Source organism: Sapajus apella, unplaced genomic scaffold, assembly GCF_009761245.1.
Source record: "Sapajus apella isolate SASKATOON/1434 unplaced genomic scaffold, GSC_monkey_1.0 scaffold14, whole genome shotgun sequence".
In the NCBI taxonomy this organism is placed as follows: Eukaryota; Metazoa; Chordata; class Mammalia; order Primates; family Cebidae; genus Sapajus; species Sapajus apella.
Genome location: NW_022436954.1, coordinates 9,707,379 through 9,734,952, shown reverse-complemented (window position 1 = coordinate 9,734,952; position 27,574 = coordinate 9,707,379). Strand labels below are relative to the sequence as shown.

Here is a 27,574-nt window from a genome sequence, read left to right as displayed (position 1 = left end):
TCTAGCACGTCCATGCTCGCGCACGCGTGCGCGCGCACACACACACACACAAAATGTCCCCAAGTTGATTCTAGCATGTCCATGCTCGCGCACGTGCGCGCGCGCGCACACACACACACACACACACACACACACACACACACACACACACAATGTTCCTGTCTCTGGGCACTGGTTGACTTGTGGGGGCCATGTGCCATGCTACAGCACACAGCCATGTGGCAGTGATGTGGGCCACCACACCCCCTTCTCCTCTGCTTCCTTCTAGTGCCTGGGTGGCTGGCACGTCACATCCCGCACCTGCCGGCACCCCCATCCACCCTGCCTTCCTCACGCCTCTCCCCTAACAGAAGCGGGCACCTTCTCCAGGAAGGAAGCAGACTTAGGCACAGCCTGGCTCCCACGGCCCAAAGATGCCAGCCAACCCGGGGGTGGAGAGGGAGAGAGAGGTATCAACTGGAGGCTCCAGGGGGCCTGGGGTCCACAACGGTTCCCATCTGAGACTAAGCCCTTCCTTAGGTCTGAGTGCCAGAGCTGAGCTCTCAAGACCCTCAAGACACTGGCCCCCTCTGTCATTGCCAGATATGGGGTCAGATGAGGACCTTGGGGACAGAGGGTCTCCCATCATTCCCAGGCAAAACTGTGGTGCCACCTAGACTCCTCTGGCCGAATTACCACTGCACCCCTCACCACCCTATCCCTGGTCCCTGCTCTCTCCTCCCCCTGCCCAAGCATCTTAGAGTTCTGGGTATTTTTAGGCCTCAGCTGACAGGCTGTGAAATCACTCCCTTCGCACCTCCCCAACCAGGCGGGGGCTGGAGAGGGAGGAATGAGGTTGGGGGGGGCAAACAGACAATTCATCAGGCTCTTCCAGGGCTGGCAGGTGCCAAGCAGGGAGAGAGGGGTTCTTCCCCTTTTCCTAAGAGCCTCCCCCAGGAGTGAGAGGATCCCTCCACTTTGCCAGTAGAGAGAATGGAGACAGGGTGGGAAGAAGACTCCCCTCTACTCCAGAAAGAACAAAGGCTTTAGAGGATACCATAGAATTAGAAGAGGCACTGGGACACCCTTTGAGTCCACCTCTGCAGCCAGTACCAACTCGTAGTGCTCCCTTCTGAGAGACAGGCTGAGAGACGGGCTGGCTTGGAGCCTAGTAGGATAAGGAGGCACCAGGCAACGTAGCCCAGTGGTTAAGACCTAGGCTTTGAGAGTGAGGCCGACTTGCATTCTTACTCCTGCTCTACTGAGTGACCTGGGCAAGGCGCTCAACCTCTCTGCCTCTTCCTCATCTGCACTACAGTGAATTGGATATCTCCCTTGCAAGACTGCTGTGAAGATGACATGACATGATGAATGGAAAGAACAAAGTGGTCTGTGGACCCACCAGGCACGGCTGGGAGCCTCTCCCTTGCGGCTTTCCCTGACCTTCCATTTCTCCTAGCTGCCCCTTCTCCAGGCTGGCTTTCTCACCTTGATCTCCAAGGCAGGAGCCCACAGTTCATCCTGCCATCAGGGCCCTTGGCACCTATATGACCCCCCTCAGTAGGAACAAATCTCCAGCTAAGATGGGTAGGCAACACAGATGATCCCCACCTCCCTGCTTCCTGCTGCAGGACACACACACACACACACACATACACACACATCATGTGTCCACACGCACCCAAATGCCAACACGCATATGAGCTGCCAGCGCCTCTGTGTGAGGGCATCTGCCTTGGGACGACCCCCAAGGAAAGTGGGAAGACACACCCAGGCCCTGCTGTGAATGGGCCCCTGTGCCAGGGGCCGTGGGCATGGAAAGGGGGGGTGGCCTGCCTAGTTGCCATGGAGACAGGTTGGCTTTGGTGGGGCTCTGGAGCTCAGGTCTGGCAGCTGGAGCAGGAGCCAAGTGGCCCCTCCCGGGCCTGGTCCTGATGCCTGGGGGTTATGTGGGCACAGAACAAATCCTCAAGAGGACTGTGTCCACAGGGCCCTGGGCCTACCCATCTTGGCTCCATATACCTCACTGTGAGGATTTCTATGATACCCCAGGCACCTGGGAAGCCCCCTCAGGGTGTTCATTCATGCCCACCTGCACCTGCTACCTCCTTACTGCCATAATCTGCCACAAGCTTTCCAAGGGCAGGGGCCTAGGCCAGCTGGACACTACAGCTCTCCTGGCGGAGGTAGGGGCAGATATGTTAATGGCTGAGACTCCAGCTCCATCTACCCGCCTGCCTCCCAACTTCCCACCCTCCATACGACCACGTTGTCAAAGTTCTTTACAGAGATCTGCTCAAAAGCCATCCATGGCTCTCCATGCCTTACTTTTTAAAAGAATTTCAGTTTTCCTATTTCAAAATGCCAACCCCTTCTTAATCTGACCCAACCTACCTTCCCAAGCCTCACTTCCTACTACTGTGCCCTGAAGGCCTCCCTTCTGATCACGCTCAAACACTCACTGCTGCCTCAGCTGGCCAAGACCCCTTGAACCTCTGAGCCATTCCATGTACTGTCCCCACCTCACCGACTGCCTCACCTCTGCTTGCTCACATGGCAAGTTCTTATGCTTCCTTCAGGACGCCAGGCCCTGTAGCTGAAGCTCATGCCTTTACGTCTGGCAGAGTGGCTGGAATCCCAGACCTACTTCTAACTGCAAGTTTGCACTTCCTAAGGTAGTTCTGAGGATGGAGAGGCTAATGCATATTATATGCTTAGAACAGCACCTGGCACATAGTGAGCACACAACATGTCTCTTCTATTCTGATGGTATCTTAACTGACACTGCCCCCATGAAGCCCTCCCCAACTCCTCCACCAAGGAGGTAGCAGGCATGTCCTCCTTGGGATCCAGAACCCTCATCCCACACATCAATTGCTTGGTACAGGTGAGAACAGCTGCCACTGGCTGAGTGTTTACTATGGACTGGCTCTCTGCTAAATACTTTTCCTGCCTTATCTCACCTCATCCTCCAACCACCTGGGCAGTAAGAACCATCATCATACCCATTTAACAGAAGAGGGAACCCAAGGCCAGAGAGGTGGGCTGCTCCGGAGACACAGCAGCAAGTGTCTCTGCCAGGATTCAGATCAACAGCTGTTTGACGCTAGAGCCCTAGCTCAAGCAAGCCAGCCCTGGAGGCACATACTGAGCGCTCCACAAGGCTTGCTGTTATCATGCTATTTTTATTATCAGGGGAGGACATGGGATGTGTTTGGTGACCTGAGAGGGGATTCCTTAAGCTGGTCCCTCTGCAAAACACAAAACCCCATTCCTGGAGAAAATGTTTCCAAGGGTACCTTGGCTGCCAGGGATGGGGGTCAGGAATGGCAAGGAGGTATGCAGGGAGCCCCAATATCTGGACCTGGGGCACTTCCCCTGAGGGGTGCTGAAGCAAGCAAATGTTTGAGGGGGCCGTCCCGGACCCAGACTGGGCAGAACAGGAGAGGGCCTGCTGTGTGCCGGCCATGCTGGCCGCTGCTCTCTGGCCCCACTGACACCACCCCATGGTAATGAGACGGATCCAATTTGTACCAAGGGCCCCGCCGAGAGCAGCTGCCGCGGCAGGGTTTGAAGTAATTTAATTGGACACATTAGCCACACGCTCTCTCCTCCGCTCCTCTCGTGCAGAGCCTCACGCAGGCACCCCTTCCGCCTCCCACCCCTCATGCCACCCTATCCTCGCTGGGGCAGGGTGCATGCTCTACCAACCAGCTAGGACTGACAGGTAGGCACTGTTCCTCTCTCATTCCTGGGGCTCCTGGGGGGCTCTAGAACCAGAGGGCTCTCCAGGCCCCAGGCTCTCCCCAGTCTCTGATGCAAGCAGCAACGATGGGAGCCTGCTGGGGCTAGAGCTCAGATCTCTCCCTCCTGTCTCCTCTAATGGGCAGAACAGTCACCCCGCTTTCTCCCTTGGTCAGTCAGGGAAGCCCCCAGCCTCCTGCTCTCCAGTAAGGGCACTGAAGGAGCAGGGCCAACAGTACCTGCCTGCCTTACCAGCATCTTTGGTTTTGTCACTATCAGGGTCACTATCAGGGTCTGTCACTATCAGGATCGCTAGACAGATGATGGGCAGCCCTCCTCTTAGGGCCTGGGGAAGCAATGCATATACACATGCACAGAACCAGACCTAGTCACAAACACACAGGCAAGCTCGGTTTGACCCAGACACACACACACATGCTAACAGACCCACACCATCATGGAAACGCTTATATCTGTACACATGAAAGCTCCCATGAATACCCCTGTCCATACCCATGCATGCCATACAGCCAGGCAAGGCCCTGCTCCCAGCAGACGAGGCCTCCATGGCCATGCCGGCAGGTGGGAGGGTGTGGCAGGGGCTGGGTGGGGTCCCTGGCACACAGGCCCTGCCTGGCCAGGTACAGGGCCAGTGGAGGGGCCCTCCCCTAAAGTTTTCTGTCTCAGCTCCCCATGCTCCTGAACCCACCTCGCTACAAATACACTCATTAGCTGCTGTTTACAGCGGTCCTGGCACTCAGATGAGCACAGAGATTACGGCCATCCAGCTGCCGCCCGCACACGCACTAGGTACACACACAGACAGCACTTCTCCCGGCTCCGCCCTCCCCTTCCACCCGTGGGCTCAATCTCATGAAGATACCAACTCCCTAAACATGCAGTTTTGCAGGGGTTCCAGCTCACAATACCAGCCAGCTCCTGGTTCATTCTCTCCCACGGGGTCCTTCCAGGTGGAGGCTGCAGAGACCCCCAGAGCAGGCCGAATGCACCTGCCCACCTTCCAACCAACTGGACCTGGAATTTCAGGCACAAGCTCTGGGCACAGTCCAGCCCCTTCCACAGGTCCCATGCTGTCTGCCAACTCTGTTCCAGCCCTTGGGGAATTGTGCTGGGTGAGACCAAAGCCCTGCCCTCCAGATGCTAGTTGGACAGGGCCCAGCAAAGCTGCCCTGCTGCCTGGGAGGTCAGGGACCTCCATGCCCATGGAACTGGCAGAATTTGCTTGGCATCACCAGCTGGGGTTCCCTGGCAAGGCAGGCAGGCACCCGGGCTGGGCCTGGCACAGGCTGGCGCCGGCACCTGGCCAGGCCAGTGACTGCCCCGACAGGAGAAAGTTGACCTCTTGGCCACATATGCCACCTGCCAGGCACTGTCCGTGGAGAAGAGGATCAGCTCCATGCAGAGCTGCCTATGCCCACCCGGGATGCCACAGTGCTCTGAGGAGCCATCAAGCCAACTCATTCTCCAGCCAGGGGTCATCGGCTCAGGACTGGGCCTCCCACCCCCATGGGGCCCCACCCAGCTCCTCTCCCTGCTGTTCTTGGCCTCACTCCCCTGGGGGAAGCAGTTATTGAAAACGGTCCATCAGATTCCATAAGGAATCAAAGTCCCTGAGAGAATACAGGGTGGGTGGGGAGTGGAATGGGGGGATTCAGGAGGGGCAGGAGGGGGAGGGAACCATATACAGCTCTCCTGCCTGTCCCACACAACATCCTGCAATGGCCGGACTAGCAGGGGTAACAAGGGGACAGCCCCCACTGGCACTCCATGTTGCCCTCAATGCCCCTAGGCCTGAGCTTAGGGTCAGCCAGGGGCAGAACCCAGCTGCCCAGGGACTGTCTTTGTTCACCAGGCACCCACCTATGCCTTCCAGTTGTCCCCTCACCTGTCACCTGCTGACCTGTATGCTCCCACCTCAATCCAGCCTAACCTCTTCCCGACTACGAGGAGGGACTTTGGGGCTCTCTCCCTCCCACCACCCCCCAGCCCTCGAGCAGCCAGCTTGTCGATCAAGCTGTCCCTGCAAGGCCACAGAACAGTGTGAACCAGGGCCAAGGAGGGGCCTGTCTCCATGGTAACACAAAAGCATGGGGGCACTGGCTGCCCTGGCCCATGCCCAGTAGAAACCATCCTCACCCGCTCTGGGTTTTAGACTTGCCTGGCCTCAGGTCCCCCACTACGTCCTGGCCTGTGAGGAGATCATTCCTCTTCAGTCTGGACTCTGATCTAAGCCCAGGATGCCAGCCAGGGAGGCCCAGGCATGTGCCGATGGGGCAGGCTCCGGGGAGATAAGTGGGAGGAGAGACGTTGTTGGTGAAATGGGTGGACACAGTCAGGCCTCCTTGGACCTTCCCACACTCCAGCCCTGGCCTCTAACCCAAGTGGTCCTCAGGGCACACCCTTGATCTGCCCTTTCAGCCACACCTCTAACTTCTGCACCTGCCCAACCCACCATCAGCCTCTGCCCCTAACTCGTGCCCTGTGAGTGGAGAGTTGGCCTGGACGATCTCGATGATCCTTTCACCTCGAGAGAGGAGGCCTACTGTACTAAGGCCCCCTGTCCCGCATGCCCCCAAGGCATGACCTGTCTGGTAGAGTGTCTGTAAGGGGCAGAACCCACTAACAGGTGGGACAAAATAAGCCTTCAAGCACGGCTACCCCCAGGGAAAAGCTCCCAGAGGGCTGAGGGGCAAGAGGAGTAGTCCTCAGGACCTGCCCTCTGTCCCAGTGGTTCCCTCTCTGGCCTTGCTCACCAGCACTCTGCAAGGTCACCTCTCCCTCCCTCTCTCTTTTCCTGCCGCCAGCCTGCCTGCCCACTGCAACGCTGACCCCTGCAGGCCTGCTGGGGCCTGCCTGGCCTGGGGACAACAGTCCCATAGACACAGGGACTTCATGATGAACCACAGGGTGAAGGTTGAGGGCAGGGAGAGGCCCTGAAGTCTAGGAGGGAACAGAAGGGAGGCTGCAGGTATGGCCTCAGGAGGCTGGGCTGTGTGGAGCTGGAGCCCATGGGTGTGCATACGTGGGGGCTGGTCTGGGTTCTTCATTGGACTCCAATGATTTCCCACAGTCCCTTTCTTCATCCATAATAGATCAGGGAGCCAAGGGCCTGGGGGCCTGGGGCCCAAGTGAGGAGGGAACTGTACCTGCCAGGTAAGGTCTCAGCAGGAGCTGAGCCCTGTGGGGGCCTGCACAGTAAGGGGGATGAGGGAGGGAGGACCACAGGGATCCTCTGGAACCAGCGTGGGTCAAAGGGAAGCAGAAGAGGACAGATTTTTTTTTTTTTTTTTAAAGGATTGGGCCGCAGGTGTTCCTGAGTGTGGGGTGAGAGGATCAGGATATAAAAGGCACCAGCCACTGGGGGACCAGAGCGGAGGGAGGGGCAGCCTGAATTACACAGAAATCAATTTGCATATCTCAGTCCCAACTGGTGCCAATCAAGGGGAGATGTGGGGACAGAAATGGGGGACACAGAGTCCTGGCTGGGGGAGCTGAGTCTGGGGAGCCTTGGAGGGGAAGGGAAATCTGACCTGGAACTATAGGGCCTACGAAGGTGGGCAGGGATGCCAGAGGGCAGAGGCCAGAATGAAGTCTCTGACCTCTCAAGGACCCCAGAGGACTAGGCTCAAAGGCAGACTCTGCCCTCTCCAGCTACGTCTGACACCACCCAGCCCAGTGCCCACACCGGAGAGGAGCCAGCCTCGGGCCAGCCCCTTTCCCAGTCCCAGCTGTCCCACCACAGGCACTAGTGGGTCCTGCAGCTGCGACTGGGGTGAGCAAGACAGGTCCCAGCCGCAGCCAGGGAGGCCCATTCACGGAGGGGTGAGAGAAGAGTTGTTGGGGGCTGCCAGTATGCCAGGGGTGGCACTGGATTCCAGACCCTTTGCCCAGAAGATGCCAAACACATCAAGTTGGCCTCCGTGGTGAGGGCAGAGGTGCTTGGAGGAGTGGTGATGTCATGGTACCAAGGTGTGGGAGGGAAGAGGAGAAAGGAAGAGGGGATGAGGGCACAGCCCCCAGGCCAGCGGTCTAACAGCACAGAGGGGAGGCTGCCAGCCTGGTGGGGCAGGGGACAGGGAGTGTCCTCACTGCGTCCCCACCTTCCATCCTCATGCCCCAGAGCTGGCTTCTGAACTAAGCTACTGGCTTCTGAGAAGGTGAGCTGAGCAAGAGAATGCCCCTGCCGTGGGCCATGTGCTGGAAGCTGGCGACCTCTTGGAGGAAGATGCCAGGGTAGGTGACCTGGGTCCAGACAGATGAGGGGAGGACCCTCCACAGGCAATGCCCCTTCAGCCCTCACCTAGAGGACATTCAGAGAAGGGCGCAATGTTCCAGAGAAGGAGGCTGAATCTCTCACCCTCATACCCAAGTGCTGAGTGAGGGCAAAGTCTGGCGCCCAGTAGGTCATCCTCAATATCGACTGGGCTGAAAAGAACTGTTGGGGGTGGAAGCTGATTCCTCAGGAGGCAGGGACAGGCTGAGGCTGCCCCTAGAGGGGAAAGAGCAAATATGGGGCTGGGGCAAGAGTGGGCAAAGCCAGCATCCACTGGACTGCCTTCAGGGGCCTTATGTGCAGGGTCCCAGAGCTGTTCCTTCCCCACAGCACCCCTTCCCCCAGGAGGCTGGCAGCAGGGAGCCTGGAGGCTCTTCATTTGGGAGTGCATCCTGGGCTGGGGAGTGGTGCTTTTAGCATCAGAGAGAAGCCCAGAAGCAGAGACCCTGATGCCAGAATTGGCAAAGTGGGGTGCTGGGTCTGGGTGGAGCACCCCATGTGGGAGCGGGGATGGAGCCTGGGCAGGAGCTGCAGGGGACCTGCCTACAGGTGGGCACTGGATGAGGAGGCATCAGGAGCCAAGGAGGAAATGGCAGAGCAATTTCCGAGGAAGACGGGAAGATTCCTCAGCTTTGGCTTGGAGAATACCAAGCAGACAGTGGGCTCCCAGGCCACTCCCCTGGCGGGCGAAGCAGAAAGCAAAGGAGTTCGGCCCTCCCCCCAGGACAGGAGAGAGTTTGGGGTTGTTTGCTTCCCCCTCCCCAAGCTTAGGAGAATATTCTCCTGGCACCCCCATTCTCATGAGTCCCTGCTCTCTTTCCCTTCAGGCACCCCCATCTCCCCCATCAACGCCCCTGCGGTTCCCCACCCCCCAGAGCCTCCCTGCCCGGGTGCACCAGATTCCCTCTTGCCCCCTGGCATCCTTTCAATTCACAGTTGGCACCACGATGCCACTTTGCTCCCCTGTGCCCACACCTTGGCCAAGAGCTGCCAGGATCCTCGCCCTGGGGTCCACCAGCGCTGGCACCCCCGGGGCACCGGTGCTGGGGAGCCGCGGGTGCCTCTGAGGGCACTACCCGGCTCCCACGGGGGCAGCGGCTCCTTGCTCCGCCACACAGGTTGTCCTTGGGTTGCTGGGGTGTGGGGGGGAGGTCCTTGTGGGGACACTGCGAAGCCGGCCCCGGACATCCAGCCCGGCAGTGTCCGGACTGCAGGGGACCGGGGTCCCAGCCGCTGTCGCTGGAGCCCGCGCCGCCGGGGCTGGGATGACCCCGGGGGGAGCCCGCGCGGCTCCGGGCGGACAGCAGCCCCAGGCTGGGGCTCCGAGACGGCGTCCGGCGCTGCCGTCGTTCTGTCCGCCAGTGCGGGGCGCCCCAGCCCGCCGGGGCCGCGCTTACCTGGGCTGGCCGCCTCCGGGTCCCGGTACATGGTCCCCTCGTAGCCGGTTCCCTCCGGGCTCCTCAGAGCCGCCCGCGGCCGCGTGCTGCTCCGCCGCCGCCGCTGGGCATGGGGCCGGGCGACCCCCGGGGGCGGGTCCGAGGGCGGGGGCCGTGCGGGCTGCACCGAGCCGCGGAGCCGGGGAGCGGGGGCCGCCCGCCAGCCCTCCCGCCCGCCCGCGGAGCACGCTGCCGCCGCCGCTGAGCCGCGCCGAGCCTCCTCCCTCCGGCCTGCGCGCCGCGTGTGCGCGCCGGAGCGTGTGTGAGTGTGTACGAGGCCGTGTGTATGTGTGTGTGTGAGCGCGTGTGTGAGCGCGCCCGGGGTCCCGCCGGCGCCGCCCGCCAGCCGCCGAACGCCGCGGCCACCGCCGCTGCCTGCGCCCGCTGCGGGCCGCGCGCCGAACTGCACCCGCGCCCGCCACCGCCCTGAGCCGCCCCGAGGGCACGGCCGTCGCCCGCACCCCGCCCGCCCGCAGCCCCCGCGGGGAAGGCCGCCGAGCCCCACGGCCGGGCTCGTCCGGACAGCGGGTCCAGCTCCGCTGCGCGACTCCACCCCCGGCCAGTGCGTCCCGGATGGCCACGGCCTCGTACGCGGCAGGGCTGCAGAACCGGCCACCTCCTCCGAGGCGCCCTTTGGCTCCCTTCCAAAGGGCTTGGAGATCCATTCCGGGTTTTCCGCTTGCTGGCGGCTCGAGGGCGTCAGCTCAGGACTCGACACCGCGGCCGTCCGGAGCAGACGGGCTGGTGTGTGCAAAAACCAGGAATGGATTTCTTGGCAGCGCTGATCCTGGGTCCGCCAGTCCGGTCGTTTTCCAGGCTCGCACACAGGTGGAGCCGAAAGGGCTGGGATCCCTGCCCTCAGCGGGAGGTTAGGCTTAATGATCCTCCCCACCTAACCCAGCCCCACGAAAAAAGAAAATGGACCTTTCAGCCTCTGCTTATCGCTCTCCAGCAGCAGCTCCTTCTCTGATGCTCCCCCCTTTTCCTTGACCCTAGCACCTCGGAGGGTAGGAAGGAAATCCCTCCTTCCCCTTCCAACCCTGGGACTCTGTTGGTCCTCTCTGCCCCTCTGCCAGAGGTTGGGCACAGTCCGAATCAGATGAACTCTAGTTCTCATTTCTCTACAGAATTGGGACCATTTGATTCTGGGGCAGGGAGGAAAAGAGATCTGTCTCCCAAGGATATGAAAGGCCCGGAACTGAACCATTAGCGGTATCAGGAACAGAGCCCTCCCTGCACATGCCTACTCACCTAATCACCTACACACACACACACACACAGACATGCTGCCCACACAAAGAGACACATTACACTAATGCTCCCCACGATGTAGGTGCTGTCCCTACCCTTCACTGATGGGCAAGATAGAAGGGCAAGATCCCTGGGTCTGTGGCAGCATCCTGCCCTGCCCTCTGCTGAGAATGCAGGTTGCAGGCGAGCCAGGCTTTCCAGAGTCAAAGATTCTTATTTCCACCCGGAGAAATCCACTTTTGCTGGCTTTATACTTCACAGCTCACGCCCAGCCACACCTCCACCTGCCCACAGCACAGGAGGCAGCTAGGAACAGCCCTCTATCTCATCTCCCCTGACACACACACACCCATGCGCGCACACACGAACAGACCCCACCCCTTTGAAATCACATGAAGTCTATCCCCACCACCACCACACGCACATACACATTCACCTCCACCTACAGCTTTTCCGGTTGAGAAACAGATAAGGAAGTTCCCCACCCAGCAAACCTCCATGAAGACTGCTCCAGTGGAGAGCAGATTTCCTGGGATTGACTGTTCTAAATAAAAATGGAAGGAAAAAAGGCATCTGTAGGTTAAGGCCACAGTTCCTCAGTGGCCAGAAATCTCAGCCCACACCCTCTGTCTTCCCACACTTACCCACATGCAGTCAAGAACCCAGGAGCTGTCCACACCCTGCTTCGGGGCCTGGCAAGCCCCAGAAATCTAAGCCAACAGGCTGGGACTTCAGGGTCTGCAACTTTGGCTCCTTCTCCCACCCATTCCAGCTCCCTCTCTAATTGCCCTAGTAAAGAATGGGCTTTAATTATAGCTCACTGTTATAAGCCCAGCACTTTGGGAGGCTGAGGTGGGAGGATCAATTGAGCCCAGGAGTTGAGACCAGCCTGCAACATGGTGAGGCCCCATATCTACAAAGAAAAAAAAAATAGCCCAGTGTGGTGATGTGCATCTGTGGTCCCAGCTACTTGGGAGGCTGGGACGGGACGATGGCTTGGACCCAGTAGGTCAAAGCTGCAGTGAACCATGATTGCACCACTGCACTCCAACCTGGGTAACAGATCGAGACCTGTCTCAAAAAAAAAAAAAAAAAAAAGGAAATAGGGCACCCCTCACATCCCCACCATAGATGGGCACACAGAGAGAGGTTCCCTGCTGAGTGCCCATCTGGAGTGAATCTCCCCACTCCAGATCTTTCCATCAATCTGAAAGTCCAGAAAGGGACAGCAGAATTCCTCATCACCACCACTCAACAGGTCTTTATCAAGCATCTAGAGTTTTTCAGAGTTGACAGAGAGGACATCTGAGAGATGCCCCAGGCTGCCCCTAGCAAGTATCAGATGATGAAGGTAAGGCCTCCAGAGGAGAAGGAACTGACCCAGGGAAGTAAAGGCCCCAGAGCCAGCAGCCTGGAGGAAGAGTCACCCTTGGTTGAGACTCCCAGCCCTTTGCTAACCACTGTGGGATTCATGAGGAGACCTAGTGCTTGCTCCCATCCGAGGGCTTATAACCTGTTTCTTAAAAGAATACAAAGCCCTGTCTCAATCTCTCCTCACAGGGATTGGACAGCCATTGTTCCAGGACATCAGAGCTGGACAGCTCCTCAGACATGCAAGAGAAATGCCAAGAGACACAGCTGTGCAAAATGAGGCTCTGGAGCATTGGGAATCTTAGTGGTTTTTAAATTTCCTGCCTGTATCAGTGACACAGAAAAAGCTTTGAAGACGCCCTTTTTCTGGGCCTCAGTCACTTTGTTTAGGGGATGCAGAGTCATGGGAAAGAAGAAAGGATACAAATTTATGTGGCTCTGCCATTCATTGCTGTGTTTACCCTGGCCAGACACCTCTGGGCCTCAGTTTGCTCATCTGTACAATGGGGATAACAATAACACCTATTTCTTTTGACGATTGTTAAGTTTAAGCATGGTGAAAAAAATCAAATCACTTAAAATGATATTTAGGGGGCTGGGAGGTGGCTCATGCCTGTAATCCCAGCACTGTGGGAGGCCGAGGTGGGTGGATCACCTGAGGTCAGGAGTTTGAGACCAGCCTGAGTAACAAGGTGAAACCCCATCTCTACTAAATAAAAAAATACAAAAATTAGCTGGACGTGGTGGCGTACACCTGTAATCCCAGCTACTCAGGAGGCTGAGGCAGGAGAATTGCTTGAACCTGGGAGGTGGAGGTTGCAGTGAGCCAAGATCATGCCACTGCACTCCAGCCTGGGTAACAGAGCGAGACTCTGTCTCAAAAAAAGAACGACTGCAATAAAAAAAAAAACAAAACTTGGAACATTATAATTTATTCTTTATCCTTTTTGAATGCCATTATTATTGTTGTTGCTATTTGTTTACCCTTAACAGAGGCACTGCATACTCCCCATTCCCATGTTTTGCCTGTCAGGAAAGTTCTTCCAGATGTCTAACCTCGAACCATTCTGCTGCATTAGAAGGCTACTCTCTCCTGCTGGAATATCGATAAGAGCCAAGCCAACTGTGAGTTTCTAGGAGCTGCTGAGCTCCTTGATCCTGCCAGCCTGAGCACCAGAATCCAATCCCAATTCTGTCTTCTGAGTACTCATGGAGAACTGGGCAGAGGCAGTAAATGGAGCCTGCAGGAGTGAGCAGGTCCTCATTTGAGGAAAAAGATCAGAGGCTGTGAATCACCCCTGTCCTCCCCTTGGGTCTTGTCTCTCATTGGGGAGGGCCTGAGCCTCTGGGCATCCAGTTTCTCCCCTTCCAGTCCCCAGAAGAGGAGGCCCAGAGGCCCTCTCCTTCAGTTTTGTTGCTGGTCCCCTGTCCTGGGTTCCATGTTGTGGCAGGAAATGTGGGCAGCACCTGGTTCCCCAAGGCTGCCTTGATGCGCACTGCTGGCCCTTCAGGCCAGTTTCCGATCTGGCACCATCCTCAGGGCCAGGAGTCCTGGGTCGGCTTCAGGGAGGGACATTCTGTCCCTCAGGAGCAGATGCTGGGCCTGCACTCTCCCAACAGGGCCCCTGAGGCTGCCTGGCTCTGTTGCTAGGCCACGGCTGGGAGGCAGGGCTCTGAGATCCCCTCTGGCCTCCACCTGGCCCGGTCTTCATTGTTGCTGTCTCCCCACAGTTCCTTCCCCCCCGCCCCCACCCCCTTGGCTAAGGGCTGAATTATTAATAAAAATGCTGAGGGAGCTGTTTGTGCAGCTCACGTGACAGAACAAACACACCTCTCTCCTTGCCATCATCCATGTGGCAAGACCCAGGCTGAGCATTCGCCTAATTCAGAAGGGACAGGCTGAAACCAGCTGGAAGGTGACTGTGCAGGACAACAGCAAAACCCACTGGTGGTGACAGGCCAGGAGCGAGGACTTGTTCTGTCATTCTGTCCCTGCTCCTACCCTCAGTCTTCCCCTTCCTCCTCTGCAGACCATAAGAGTCTAAAGAAGATAAAAGGATAAAGTTAACAGATGGCCAGGCACGGTGGCTCATGCCTGTAATCCCAGAACCTTGGGAGGCCGAGGAGGGCGGATCATGAGGTCAAGAGATCGAGACTATCCTAGCCAACATGGTGAAACCCCATCTCTACTAAAAATACAAAAATTAGCTGGGTGTGGTGGCATGCACCTGTTGTCCCAGCTATTCAGGAGGCTGAGGCAGGAGAATCGCTTGAACCGGGAGGCGAAGACTGCAGTGAGCCCAGATTGTGCCACTGCACTCCAGCCTGGGCACAAAGCGAGACTCCGTCTCAAAAAAAAAAGTTAACAGATGTCTGTACCCCAGAAAAGACATGACAGCAAACACCTAGGAGGCAGCTGCAGCCCTCTCTATGCCCACCTCATCACCATCAATACAACTGCCTCATCTCGCCAGACCCACTAATTACCAGATCTCAGAGGCCCACCCAGAGTCCATGCTTGTCACACTTGTGCCAGACTCTGCTTAGGGGGCCTGGTACTAAAAGGCAGGGTTTGGCCCCCAGCGTCGAGGGAAGAATCCGAGACCCAATCTCTGGTCCTGCCTCTGCCTGTTTCTCTGTTTGGCTTTGGCCATTTACTTGACATCTCTGGACCTCAGTTTTCTCACCTGTAAAATAAGGCTAAGAATTGATCCACACAGATGTGAGAACACCCTGGGGAGATGGCAAGGGCTGGGTGTCTTTCCTGGTTCCCTAGGGGTGACCCAGACACCAAAGACCCTGCTCCAAGCTGACCTTCCATAGCTGTAGGCCCCCAAGGGTCTCTCAGGCCATGTTGCTGGGACAGAAACCCTATTCCCACCCCACCCCACCCTACCCTCACCCCATCTGTCCTCCTACGTCCCTTCACCCTGTAACCTCTTCTCTATCCAGATTCTGGCTCTCTGTCTCTTTCTTCTTCGTCACCCTGACACTCCCCAAGTGCTTGGCTCAGCCTCTCAAATCCCTCATCACCCTTAAAAGATTAAAACTGGTACCTCTTCTGGCTTGAGACAGCCCCAGCCTCGGTCAGAAGTTTGGCCTTGGGCCTCTGCTCTGAGACATTCCCTATCCCTTGGGCAGCTCTGGGACCCCTGGGACTGACTGAGGACCATGGAGGCTAGTGAGACCCCCTTCCTGGGATGCACTGTGGAAGCACCTCAGTTTGCTGATTACGAGGTGAGTGACCTGGGGTCAGTCCCTCAGTCCTTCTGAGCCTCATGTTACCAGTCTGTTCCATAAGGAGGTTGTTTTTTTAATCTTGATGGGGTCTTGGACCCCTGTGAAAACCTGTTGAAGCCAGTGGATCTCTCCTCCCTAGAAAAGTGCATATACAAACGCACACACAACATTTTGCCCATAATTGGGCGTGTGTTGGGGTGGGGGTTCCAGATGAAAATCCCTGGTCCAGATGCCTGCAAGACTGCTTTCAGCTCTCAGTCTGAACCCAGTTCTCTGCCCTCCCCATCATCTCCACAGTGACTTTTGGGTGTGGAGGGAGAGGGGACAGTTGGGGAATGGGCTGCTAGTCTGTCCCCACCTTTTCTCCCTCCTGCCTCAGTGGGTCCCTCCCCCAGCATTTTCTGTGGCTAGTGCCAGCTTGCCTGCAGCTCAGACCAGCGTTTCAATCCCTCTTGGAACCCACTGAACTGCCTTCACCTGCCTTTCAAGGTATTTAAAGGTTCTTTGACCAAATGCGTTTTGATCCTCTGCTGATGGGAACCAAGCAGAAGCTCTTTCGCCAACTGTCCCCCCTCCCCCTACATGATTAGTCTCTAAGAGCTCTTTTGATATTGCAGAAACCTTCTGTGGTTTTGTTCAAAGCCCTGGGCCTTGCAGCCACCTCCCCCGGGGACCCAGGCCAGTCAGCTCCAGCCTTCACCGCCCACCCCCAGGGGTGGCCTAGTTAATGGAGGCCTCTCAGCACTGAACGGCTGTGGCCTGAGTTGGAACCCCAGACCCGAGGACAGCTGGTAGAGGGGTCAAGCCCTGCACCTCTCAGGGAGCCCAGGCCAGGTCTGGTAGCGTGGGGTGGAGATCGGTTCCCCAGCCTTTAGCGGGCCATGACTCTTCTGAGGCTACACAAACAGGCATGCAGGCCCAGGAGGATGGCAATTAACCTGTTTCCAGGGTCCCTTAGCTGAGGCTGAGAAGGGGAAACTGAGGCTCTGAGAAGTCTAGGGTTCAGGCCTCGGTGTGCGAGGAGGCAGGAGCCAGAATCCACCAACCCAGGACCTTCGCCTGCTCCAGCAGCCTCCCATCCCAGCCAGCACCACTCGCCGCCCGCGCTCCTGGTCCTCCAGGGCTGCGCAGAAGGCGCGCCTGGGCTGAGCCCCAGATGCAGAATTCTTGGGCGGCCGGGGATGAGGCATCTTCGCTCTTAACAGCTGAGCGCCCGCAAACGCCTGGCCGGGTCTCAAGGCCGGCTCCTCCAGCGTCGGGCGCCCCCAGCATAGAAATCTTTCTCTGCAACTTGGACGGGCCCACCCAGGGCGCCCCGAGTATCCGGCCCAGGGCGGGGATGCGCGTGCGCGGAGGGGGCGCCGCAGAGCCCGCGTGAACAGACAAATCACCGCGGACCCGAGAGGACGCGTCCGCGCCGGCCTGGAGGGAGGAGGGGGCCGGTACGCAGACGCGGGGCGGGGGAGATGACTCTGAGGGATCCTCAACCCCAGGATTGAGGCCCCACCCCCTGCCCTAGCTGGAGTTGAAGACCGCAGTGGGGGTGGGGGCCCATCCCTCGCAGGTGGAAGGGTGATCTGAGCCGGGAGAGCTGCGACTGTCCCAGTTCCGGGATCCCTGGCTCTGGATTCAGGAGGATGAAAGGAGGTGCCCCAGCACTCCAAGAGCTGGGCGAGTTCAGGTGGCCAGGCCCCCTCATTCACCAAGGCCTCTGGGAGCTGCTGGGCTCTTTGGCCCCCCTGCCAGCCTGAGTGCCAGAATCCAATCCTGGCTCCATTATAATCATCAGAGCAGCCGGCACCATTTATTGAGCTCCGAGGGACTGCCAGGCCCGGGTGCCAAGTGCATAACACGCATCATCCCACTTAACAGTCACAGAAGTCCAGTTGTAATCTCCTTAGGAAGGTGAGGGGGCTGTGGAGGCAAGGGGCGTGGCCTGCCTGAGGGCGGTCAGTGCCGGATGGAGGGACAGGTGGGAGTCACACCAGCTCCAACCAGGTCTAGAGCCCAAGCCTTCAACCCCTGCCTACGACTCCTCGAAGCTCTCCCGAAGGCTGAGCGGGCAACAGAGGCTGCTCCTCAGCTGGGTGTGGCCCGTGGGAGGTGACGTGGAGCAGATGCCGGTCGCCCTGGAAAGGAGGAAGAATGGGGGACCCCCAGCTCCCTGGCAGCTTCCTTTCCTGCTCTCTTCCTGCTCCCACCCCTCCCAACGGTGGGCGTCCCTCAAGGCTCCGTCTTCTCTTCCCTGTTCTTTCTCACCCACTCTCTTCGTGACCTCATCCACTCCCACGGCCTCAGCTTTTGCTTCATCCCCACTCCCAGCACTGTCTCTGGGGCCTTGACCTCCCTCCCAAGCTCCGCAGCTGTGTCCTTAGTGAAGCCTCTCCACCAGGTGGAGGGAACTCGTTACCTTCCTGGGGTCACCACACAGCTGCTAAGGCCCCATCACTCAAGCCCCACATTGGTTCCCCAAATTCTCCCACTGCTCTTCTCCCACACCTAATTAGTGTCCACGTCCCTCAGACCCTTTTCTCTGCCCAGCCTCTCGCACCCTGTTCTCAGACTACTGAGCCACCTCCCTAAGTCAGACACTCAAGCCGCTCGCCCTCCGTCTCACTCGGCTCCCGCCCAGTCACTTGCCTCCCCTAGTCTCTTCCATCCAGTGCCTTCCCTCCCTGTGGTTTTCTGTTTTCTTTCTTTTTCTTTTCTTTCTTTTTTTTTTTTTTTTTTTTGTGACAGAATCTCACTTGGTCGCCCAGGCTAGAGTGCAGTGGCAGGATCTTAGCTCACTGCAACCTCTGCCTCCCGGGATCAAGCAATTCTCCTCTCTCAGCCTCCAGAGTCTGCCACCATGCCCAGCTAATTTTTTTGTATTTTTGGTAGAGACAGGGTTTCACCCTGTTGGTCAGGCTGGTTTCGAACTTTTGACCTTAGGTGATCCACCCACCTTGGCCTCCCAAAGTGCAGGATTACAGGCGTGAGCCACTGCGCCAGGGCTTATTTTTCTTTTTCTTTTCTTTCTTTTTTTTTGAGACGGAATCTTGCTCTGTCACCCAGGCTGGAGTGCAGTGCCACGATCTTGACTCACTGCAACCTCCGCCTCCCGGGTTCAAGAGATTCTTGTGCCTCAGTCTCCCGAGTAGCTGGGATTACAGGCGCCTGCCCTCATGCCTGGCTAATTTTTGTATTTTTAGTAGAGACAGTTTTTGTCATGTTGGTCAGGCTGGTCTCAAACTCCTGGCCTCAAATGATCCACCCACCTTGCCCAACCTCCCTGTGGTTTTCTGAGACACAAGATCCAATTGTGCTGCTGGCTTCTCAGCCCCAGGCCTTTGACGGCTCCCCACGCTTGTGGTGTCTGCCCCAGAATGACTTTTGACCTCCTCATCTTGCACAGTGCCCTGTTTCAGCTAAAAACTGCATTTCTCCCGATGGTTTCCACCTTTCAAAGCCCATCTTCAATGCCACTTTGTCCAGGGAGCTGTCCCTGATTCTCTGAGGTGAGTTTGAACTCTCCTCTTCTGTAGTCCCATGGCGCTTCTCAGCACTTTGCTGATGGAACTGTCCACATTGATAGCATTTATACAGCTCTGCAGTCCCACTCTCTGTCCACCTCCTCCACCTCTGCAATGGACTGGGAGTTCTTTCAGGGAAAGGATCGCCCATTACCACCCACCCTCATCTTCCTTCTTTCACGTTTTGTATTGATCCATTTAGCAAACATTAATGGCGTAGCTGCTATGTGCTAGGCATTGCGTATACAGAATCCTGCTCCTTCTCTGCGTAATTGTCATACAGTGTGACAAGTGCATTAGCAGGCAGATTCAGGGAAACTTGGCCCTGGGGAGGGATTTCTCCAGGCTCCCAAATGCCAGGTCCTAGCCTGAGCACCATGGGGACATGCAAGCTTGAATAAGACCAAGCCCTGCCCTCCAGGATGGTAGCTGTATAGAAACTATCGGATGTGCACAAATGCAGGCCTGAACACAGTGCTTTGGGATCACGGGAGGCAGAGCAATGATCTTGGCTCTGGGGAAATCCCGAAGCTTCCCAAATGCCCAGCGCCTTGCACCAAGCAGTAGCCTCGTAAATCTTTGCCGAATTAAATTGGTTACGGGAAGAAAGGGGACATAATAAAGACTGAAAAAGAAAATTAAGGTTATTGGGGCCAGGCGCGGGGGGATGACAGAGCATTTTCACATCTGCATGAAGTCACCTTGTCACCTATCCCAGAGGGATGTCTTGTGGACAGATGAGATCATGGACATGAGGTGCTCTGAACTCCTTGGAAGAAAATAACTATCGGGGATAATATTAGTCTATCCCAGTCAGACCAGGTATGTCCTCTCCTTGTGGCCTCAGTTCCCTCCTGATAATATCAGGTGTGCCTTGTGTCAATTTGCTTCTCTCTCTGGGCCTCAGTTTCCGCATCTGCCACATGACGACATACCATGAGATGGTTCTGAGGGTCTCTGGCTCCTCCAGGGAAATAGTCCAGGGACAACTGTGTCTGAAGAGGGGATGCCTTCTATCTTCTCTTGACTGCCACACCCTGGGCTGAGTTGGGAGTCCTCATAATGTCACAAACACCACTCCCTGTCCTGTCTGTCTTTCTGGTCAAACGAGGCCATGAAGAACATGAGGCAAGAGTGGGCTTTTAGGCCGGAAGTTCCTCTCTAATTTCTGGGGTACAGCCTTAAGGCCTGTTTTCTGCAAAAGACCTCGGTGTGAACCCCTTCCCTCCACTCCAGGTCGGAGGTCTGGGTTCCGCTGGGGAAGACCCATCCCTCTCCAAAGCCCCATTGACCTCTCCCTTTATGGCCAGAGGTGTTGGGGTGCAAGATGCTTCAGTGAAAGGGGATGGAAGCTGCAATGAGAGAGAAGAGAAACTTCTCACACAGGACTCCAATGCATGCTCCCCCATGACCTGTCCTTAGCTAAGGCACCACCATAACCCTGACCCTGCAAAGTGGAGACCTCCGCCATGTCCCTACCTTCCCTCTTTCCATACCTGGCACATTTCATTGATGGTGAGTCCTGGTCTTTTTCCTTCCTGGCTCCAGTCCTCCCCGGCCTCCCCTGCCTCTCATTCATGGCCCTAGCCCTGGTCCTCCCATCTCGAATTGACTTCCCCTCTGGGTCTCCTCCTCTGCCTCCAGCCTGTCTCCCTTCCTGTCCCTCTCCTAAGGGCAGCAAAGCACAGGTGTGACCAGGTTGCTCCTTCCATGTATCCCTAATTGCTCTTAGGAAAAAGCTCAGATTCCCTGTCTGGCAGACAGGACCCTTCCTGACCTAACCAGATAGGTGAAGACATCTTTGAGAGAGTTCTGAGGCTGAGAAAGAGCTCACTAAGGGATGGGGGCGCAGGGGGCATTTCAGGGACAGGGAAATGTGGTTTCAAAGGTGGGGAAGATGTGATGGAATCTGGGGTGGGAAAAGTCAGAAAGCAGATATGCAGGAGGCTAGGGGGAGTGTCCAGGGTGAATCAGGCACACCTAGTGTGTGTTAGGCTCTGCTCTCATGCTGGGGATGCAGCAGTGACTGAAACAAAGATCCTTGCCCTCAGGAGCTGGCATCTAGCAGAGGATCCCGCCCTCAGGAGCTGGCATCTAGCAGAGTAAAGTAGCAATCAGCCACGAGCAAAAGAAGGAAATGTTATAGTGTGTTAGAAGGTGAGGAGTGTTGTGGAAAAAGAAAAGGTGGAGAGAAGAGAGGGTTATCTGGGGACGAGTTGAGATGTTGGGACAGGGTGGCGAGGGCAGGCTTCATTGAGAAGGTGGCATCTGAGCACACACTTAAGGGAGGGGAGGGATGTATTCCTGCAGTTATCTGGGTAACAGTGTACCAGGGAGAGGCAACAGCCCATGCAAAGGCTGTAGGGTGGGACTATGCCTGGCTTGTCGGAGGAAAGGGGGCTAGCGGGGCTGGAGCAGAGGGAGGAAGCTTGTGGGGTTGAGCTGTCTGGTCAAGAGAATGTCGGGGGAGAGGGAAGTACAGGTGACTCTCTCAAAGATGGCTTCACCTCTCTGGTTAGGTCAGGAAGGGTCCTGCCTGCCAGACAGGGAATTTGAACTTTTTCCTAAGAGCAATTAGAGATCTATGGAAGGGATCTGAGCTGAAGAGCAACCTGGTCACACTTTTGCTTTGCTGCTCTTAGGACAGGGAGGACTGTCAGGGAGATGGGAAGCAACTGGAGTGTTTTTGGTAAGAGGAAGGATGTGAGCTGGCTTTTATTGTAACAAGATCACTCTGTGTGTGTGTGTGTGTGTGTGTGTGTGTGTGTGTGTGTGTGTGTGTAGGGAGTGGGGCAGGGGGGTGTGACTGCAGGGAGACCCCTCAGGGGGACAGCTGCACTCACCCAGGAAAGACGATGGTGGTTCGAATCAGGGTGGATGCTGTGGGGGTGGTTGGGAGGGCTTGGATTCTGGATCTATTTTGAAGGCAGAACCAACTGGATTTCTTGATGGATTGGACGTGGGTTGTTTCAAAAAGGGAGGAGCCGAGATCATCGCCTCCAAGGCTTTGGCCTGAGCTGTGGAAGGCTAGGATTGCCGTTGGCTGAAACGGGGTTTGTGTTGGAGCAGCGCCCTTTCTCAATCAGTTTTTCACTATCACCCACCCCCAGGAGCCTTTTAAGACGTTTTTCTCTAATCATTTCCCCCCACAACATAATTTTTTTTTTTTTTTGGAGTCTCGCTCTGTATCCCAGGCTGGACTGCGGTGGCACGATATGGGCTATGTGCTCACTGCAACCTCTGCCTCCTGGTTTCAAGCAATTCTTCTGCCTCAGCCTCCAGAACAGCTGGGATTACAGGCACACAACCCCATGCCTGGCTAATTTTTGTATTTTAGTAGAGACAGGGTTTCATCATGTTGCCCAGGCTGGTTTTGAACTCCTGATTTCAGGTGGTCCACCCACTTCAGCCTCCAAATTGCTGGGATTACAGGCGTGAGCTGCCGCGTTTAGCCCACAATGGAATTTTAACAGCACGGCTGTAATGTACACACTTCCATGTACTCTGGCCCTTTGGAGAATTACAAACCATTGTAATATCAATATTTTTCTGTCCCCCACAAGAACCAACGTTTTTTGTTCTTGTTTTTGAGATGGAGTCTCACTCTGCCGCCAGGCAGTGGCGCGATCTTGGGTCACTGCAACCTCTGCCTCCCGGGTTCAAGCAATTCTCCTGCCTCAGCCTCCTGAGAAGCTGAGACTGCAGGCGTGTGCCACCATGCCCAGCTAATTTTTGTAGCAGAGACAGGGTTTCACAACGTTGGCCAGGATGGTCTCAATCTCTTGACATTGCGATCCACCCTCCTCGGCCTCCCAAAATGCTGAGATCACAGGCGTGAGTCACCATGCCTGGCAAGAACCAATCTTTGCCATGGAGAAGGCATGTGTGGCATCCCCGTGGAAAAGGCATGGTTGTGTAAGGGACAGCAGGCACTCAGCTTTGCACACGTTGGACTTGAGCTGTCTAGAGCAGGGAGGGGATGCTGAATAGACGGTGGGACGCTGGAGGTCCCGGCTAGAGGAACGGCTGTGAAAGTCACCGGTGTAGCTATGCTGTTGCCATGAGACTGGGTGAGCTCACCTGAAGAAAGAGGAATGAGAGCAGGACCAAAGTCTGGGCTCGGGGCACCCCATGTTGGGCTGTCTGGGAGAAGAGAAAAAAACCAGCAAAGGAGATGGAGAGGGAAAGGTGAGTGAGGTAATGGAAAATCAGGTGAGAACAGCAGGTGGCCCAGAAGCCCAGTGGGAATAGTGTTTTGGGAAAGAGAGAGGGCTACACTGCCAAATGCCATGGGGTTGGGAGCAGGTGGCAGAAAGACTGAGAGCCGATGACTGAGGTTAGCCATGGAGAGGCCACTGGAGATCCTGATAGGAGCATTTTATTTATTTATTTATTTTCTAGATGACATCTCACTCTGTCACCCACACTGGCGTGCAGCGGTATGGTCCTAGCTCCCTGAAGCCTTAATGTCCTGGGCTTGAGTGATCCTCCCACCTCTCGCCTCAGCCTCCTGAGTAGCCGGGATTATAGATGTGTGCCACCATGCCTGGCTAATTTTTTTTCTTTTTTCTTTTTGAGACGGAGTCTTGCCCTGTCACCCAGGCTGGAGTACGATGGCACAATCTCGGCTCACTGCAACCTCCGCCTCCCAGGTTCAAGTGATTCTCCTGCCTCAGCCTCCCGAGTAACTGGGATTACAGGCACCTGCCATCATGCCCGGCTAATTTTTTTTGTACTTTTGTAGAGATGGGGTTTCACCATGTTGGCCAGGCTGGTCTCGAACTCCTGACCTCAGGTGATCCACTCATCTCGGCCTCCCAAAGTACTGGGATTACAGTGTGCCAGGCCTGGCTGGCTAATTTTTACAACTTATTTTTGCAGAGACAGGGTCTCGCCATGTTCTCTAGGCTGGTCTTGGACTCCAGGCTTCCAATCCTCCTGCCTCAGCCTCCCAAAGCGTTGGGCTTACCAGTATCAGCCAGCATGCCTGGCCCATAGGAGTATTTTTAATAGAGTGGTGGGGACGAAAGCCAGATTGGAGTGGGTTTGAGAGAAAACAGGCGAAGAACCAATGGTAGTGAATAGGGACAGCTCTGGGAGGAGTTTTGTTGCAGAGGGGAGCAAGGAATTGGGTGGTAGCCGCAGGGGAAGCAGGATCAAGAGCAGGTTTGTTTAAGATGGGAGGAAAAACAACCACTGATGGGAATGGTCTGGTGAAGAGGGAGGGGATGACTTGCAGATCACAGGGACTGGGCTCCAGTGCCCGCCTGGGGTGGTGGGCGAGGGCGGGCGTGGGCAGTCATCTCTCGTAGGACTTGGGGAGGCAGAGTGTGTGGGTGCAGAGGCTGGGGGAGGGGAGCGGATGTGCCCGTGCAAATCTGGAAGTACTTCTGAGAGATGGGATTGTCTTCAGGGAGTGGGAAACAAGGTCAACAGCTGAGAGTGAGGACAGGGGAGGGTGGGGTGGGGTTTGAGGAGAGGAGATCGTGAGAAAACATGAGTCGCCCACGAGCAGGGGAGGGTGAACAGACTCAGTGGTGAGTGTGGAGATGCTGCCGGGCCTCGCCTTCCGGCCCCACGTGGGCCGCATCAGCTGCCCACCTCCGAGCTCCCAGGACTCCCTGACCCTTCTGAGGTTTAAGCCTTTACTGCTCCAGGAAAGGGTTACCAGCAAGCCCCGTGCAGTCAGGCAGCCAGCATTTGAGTTCTCCTCCAGTGCTCACTCATTGTGTAACCTAGGCAAGGTTTTTGTTTGTTTTTTTCTTTAATTATCTGCATGCCGTGGTCTTCTCATCTATAAAGTGGGGGCAGAGGTATACGGAAGTGCTCTGTGTTACTGCTATTCTCTACTCTGTTGTTGCTATTTTGTACTAGGAGGCCTCAGTAAATGAAGAGTGAAGGGTGAGCGAGGGGAGGGGAGTTTGCTTTGGGCCTCCACATGCCAAGGAGTGGGGAGAGGAGGGCAGGTGTGACAGCTCTGCGGCCCCCACACGGATGACTCCAACTCTCTAACCCCAGTGTTCAGCTCCTATCGTGTGAACTGGGATCCCTGAAAGAGCTCTCAGTTGGGCAGCCACCAACTGAGGACAGACCCCCCAGTGCAGCCCAGGACAGTCCCTAGTGTAACCCAAGGCCAGGTCCACACTGGCCGCTCCCTCCCTCTGCAGAGCCCAAGTGTGCAGGGAGGAAGACAAGGCATGGTTGGCCCTCTTCCCCATCCCCACCCTCAGGATGTCCTCCCCAGCCTGGCCCTTCCTGTTTTTCCTCCCAGGCCCCTGGAGGCCATTTCCTCCAAGGGGTCAGAGAAGAGTGTCGCTTTGCTTTCTCTGGATCCCGGAGCTTTCTGGAGCCATGACCCTCCAGATCTGGGCCTTTGAAACCTCTGGAAAATAGGCTGGCTGTCTAGCCGCTCCCCAGAGGCCCTGATGCCAGGAGTGTGGGGTGGCTTTGCTGAGGGTGTGGTCAGTGTGTGTATGTGTGTGTGGGGGGGGGACAAAAGGATTCATGGGGACAAATGTGGCTTGGCTGGCAATGAACCACGGCAAGACCACAGGTTGGGAGCCCTAGGAGGTGGGTGCCCGTCCTGCAGCGGACCTGCTCTGTCATGCCCAACCGAGGCCTCTCACACCCAGGACTTCACCCTCTACTCCACAACCTGAAGGTAGCAATAAAGCCTCCCTCACAATACAGAGCCACAAGGAGCAGGAGCGAATGGGCAGAGCGGGCACTGGAGAGTGTCAGGAGAGCTTCCAGGTTCCTCTCCATTCCCCATGCCTGCTGGGGAGGGAACCATTAAGTGCCAGGTAGTGTGAGGCTGGGGTGGGGGTGGAGGTAGATGAAGTGCTCAGCAAGGCGCCAGCCCTGCCCTTCATCCCCTTAATGAGCCAGCAGCCTCCACCAGCAGGTTCGTTCTCAGGCCCCAGCAAAGACTGGTGCCTGTACTGACACCTGGCTGCCCTGATCTCTCCTGCGTCTTGCAAGCCGACAGCCTAATAGAGCACAGGCTCCCAGGAGCCCGGCAGAGCCTGGCCACTGCCCCGTCCCCACCCCTTTTCTCATCTGGAACACCCAGCCTGTTCCCTAGCCCTTCCCCCTGGGCATCCCAGAGGAGAAAATTGAATGTTCTCACATAGGGCCATGGCACAGCGTCCAGGAGCAGTCCTCAAACTGGGGACTTCAGTCATCACTTAGCAATGCCCTCCTTGTGATGTGGGGGACACCAACAGTAAGGGGAGGGGACTTGTCTAAGGCTGCATAGCATGGCTGTGGCCTCCCTAGTATGGCTGGTGGCCTCCCTAGTATGGCTGTGGCCTCCCTAGCATGGCTGGTGGCCTCCCTAGCATGGCTGGTGGCCTCCCTCTGCAACAGCCAGACTCTGGCCTCTCTTCAGGGGCCATTGAAATAAAAGAGGTCATCCCCTTTCTGTCCCTGCTACTGATGTCAAGCCAGAGGTAGCATAGTACAGCATGATAATGACTGTTCCATTTTGTTGAGGACCTACTATGTGCTGGGCAGTGTTCTAGATGCTAGAAAGATGGTCGTGAATGAGAGTCTGTCCCTATGGAGCTCATGTTGTTGCATTAAATTCTTTTTTTTTTTTTTTTTGAGATTGAGTCTTGCTGTGTCACCAGGCTGGAGTGCAGTGGTGTGATCTCGGCTCACTGCAACCTCTGCCTCCTGGGTTCAAGCGATTCTCCTGCCTCAGCCTCCTGAGTAGCTGAGACAATAGGCGTGTGCCACCATGCCCAGCTAATTTTTGTATTTTTAGTGGAGATGGGGTTTCACCATGTTGGCCAGGATGGTCTCGATCTCCTGACCTTGTGATCTGCCCGCCTCAGCCTCCCAAAATGCTGGGATTACAGGCATGAGCTGCCGCACCTGGCCTGCATTAAATTCTCATAAGACTTATCTGGTAAGTGCTGCCATCTCCAGTTTATAGGTGGAGAAACTGAGGCTCAGAGAACTTAAATAACTAGGGAGTAAAGTGAGGTCCCGTAGCCAGTGAGTGGCAGAGCAGGGATTCACACCCAGGTGGGTCAGAGCCATTCATAGCCTGGCCTCCTAACCACTGTGACACAGCAGAAAGAGCCTGGTCTGGGAGCCTGAGACACCCTTGTGTCATTCACCGGGGCTGGGGCTTTGGCGTAGCCTTCCCCTCCCTGGCCTTCCGTTGTCTGAGTTATTTCATGAGTAGGTGATCCAGAAGATTCCTTCCAGCATTTCTGCAATTCTGGAACATTGAAAGACCTGCGAATCTGGCTCCCCAGAAGATCCAGGCAAGAATTTCTCTTCTCCCTGTCATTGCATCCAAGTTGGTGGGATAGGAGCCCAGCATATAGGGGAGGAATAAAAGCCGGGGTCAGGCTTGGACCCCGACCTCCGTGGCAGCCTGGCCTGGCGTTGCCACAGTCCTCTAAGTTATCTTGCATTCCCTTCCCACCACTAGGACTGGATACAGAAGGCCCGAGTCCTGGTCCTGCCTCTGCTTCCTCTAACTTGCTGTGTGATCGGGGAAGTCTTGGCCCCTCTCTGGACCTCAGTTTGCACATGTGCTGGATAAGATCATTCCTGATGTCCCCCTGGCTCTCTTATCTAATCCCATAAGCTCGTTGAGCCTTTTGTTGGGGCCCAGCCCTTTCTGAGCATTGAATTTGGCCTCAAGTGTCTGATGGTCGGGTACTCCACTCCCACCCTTCACCTCTGCCTCCGTATAAACCAGGAAGGGAAGAATGACCTGCCTTGAG

The 27,574-nt window shown here is 56.3% G+C and overlaps 1 protein-coding gene across 10 annotated transcripts in view; it reads right to left on the bottom strand.

Annotated features, from left to right (window-relative positions):
- The window catches only part of SYT7 (synaptotagmin 7), a 66,574-nt gene extending 56,878 nt beyond the window's left edge, over window positions 1-9,696 (bottom strand). For 3 of the 10 annotated variants that reach the window (XM_032283188.1, XM_032283192.1, XM_032283194.1), the window contains exon 1: window positions 9,415-9,671. In XM_032283188.1, the coding sequence (XP_032139079.1) occupies window positions 9,415-9,445 (31 nt within the window). In that variant the 5' untranslated portion in view covers window positions 9,446-9,671. Of the gene's footprint in view, window positions 1-9,414 lie in introns of all 10 variants that reach the window. The other 7 variants (XM_032283190.1, XM_032283191.1, XM_032283186.1 and 4 more) reach the window with 6 other exon arrangements.
- Between the last annotated feature and the right edge of the window lie 17,878 nt (window positions 9,697-27,574).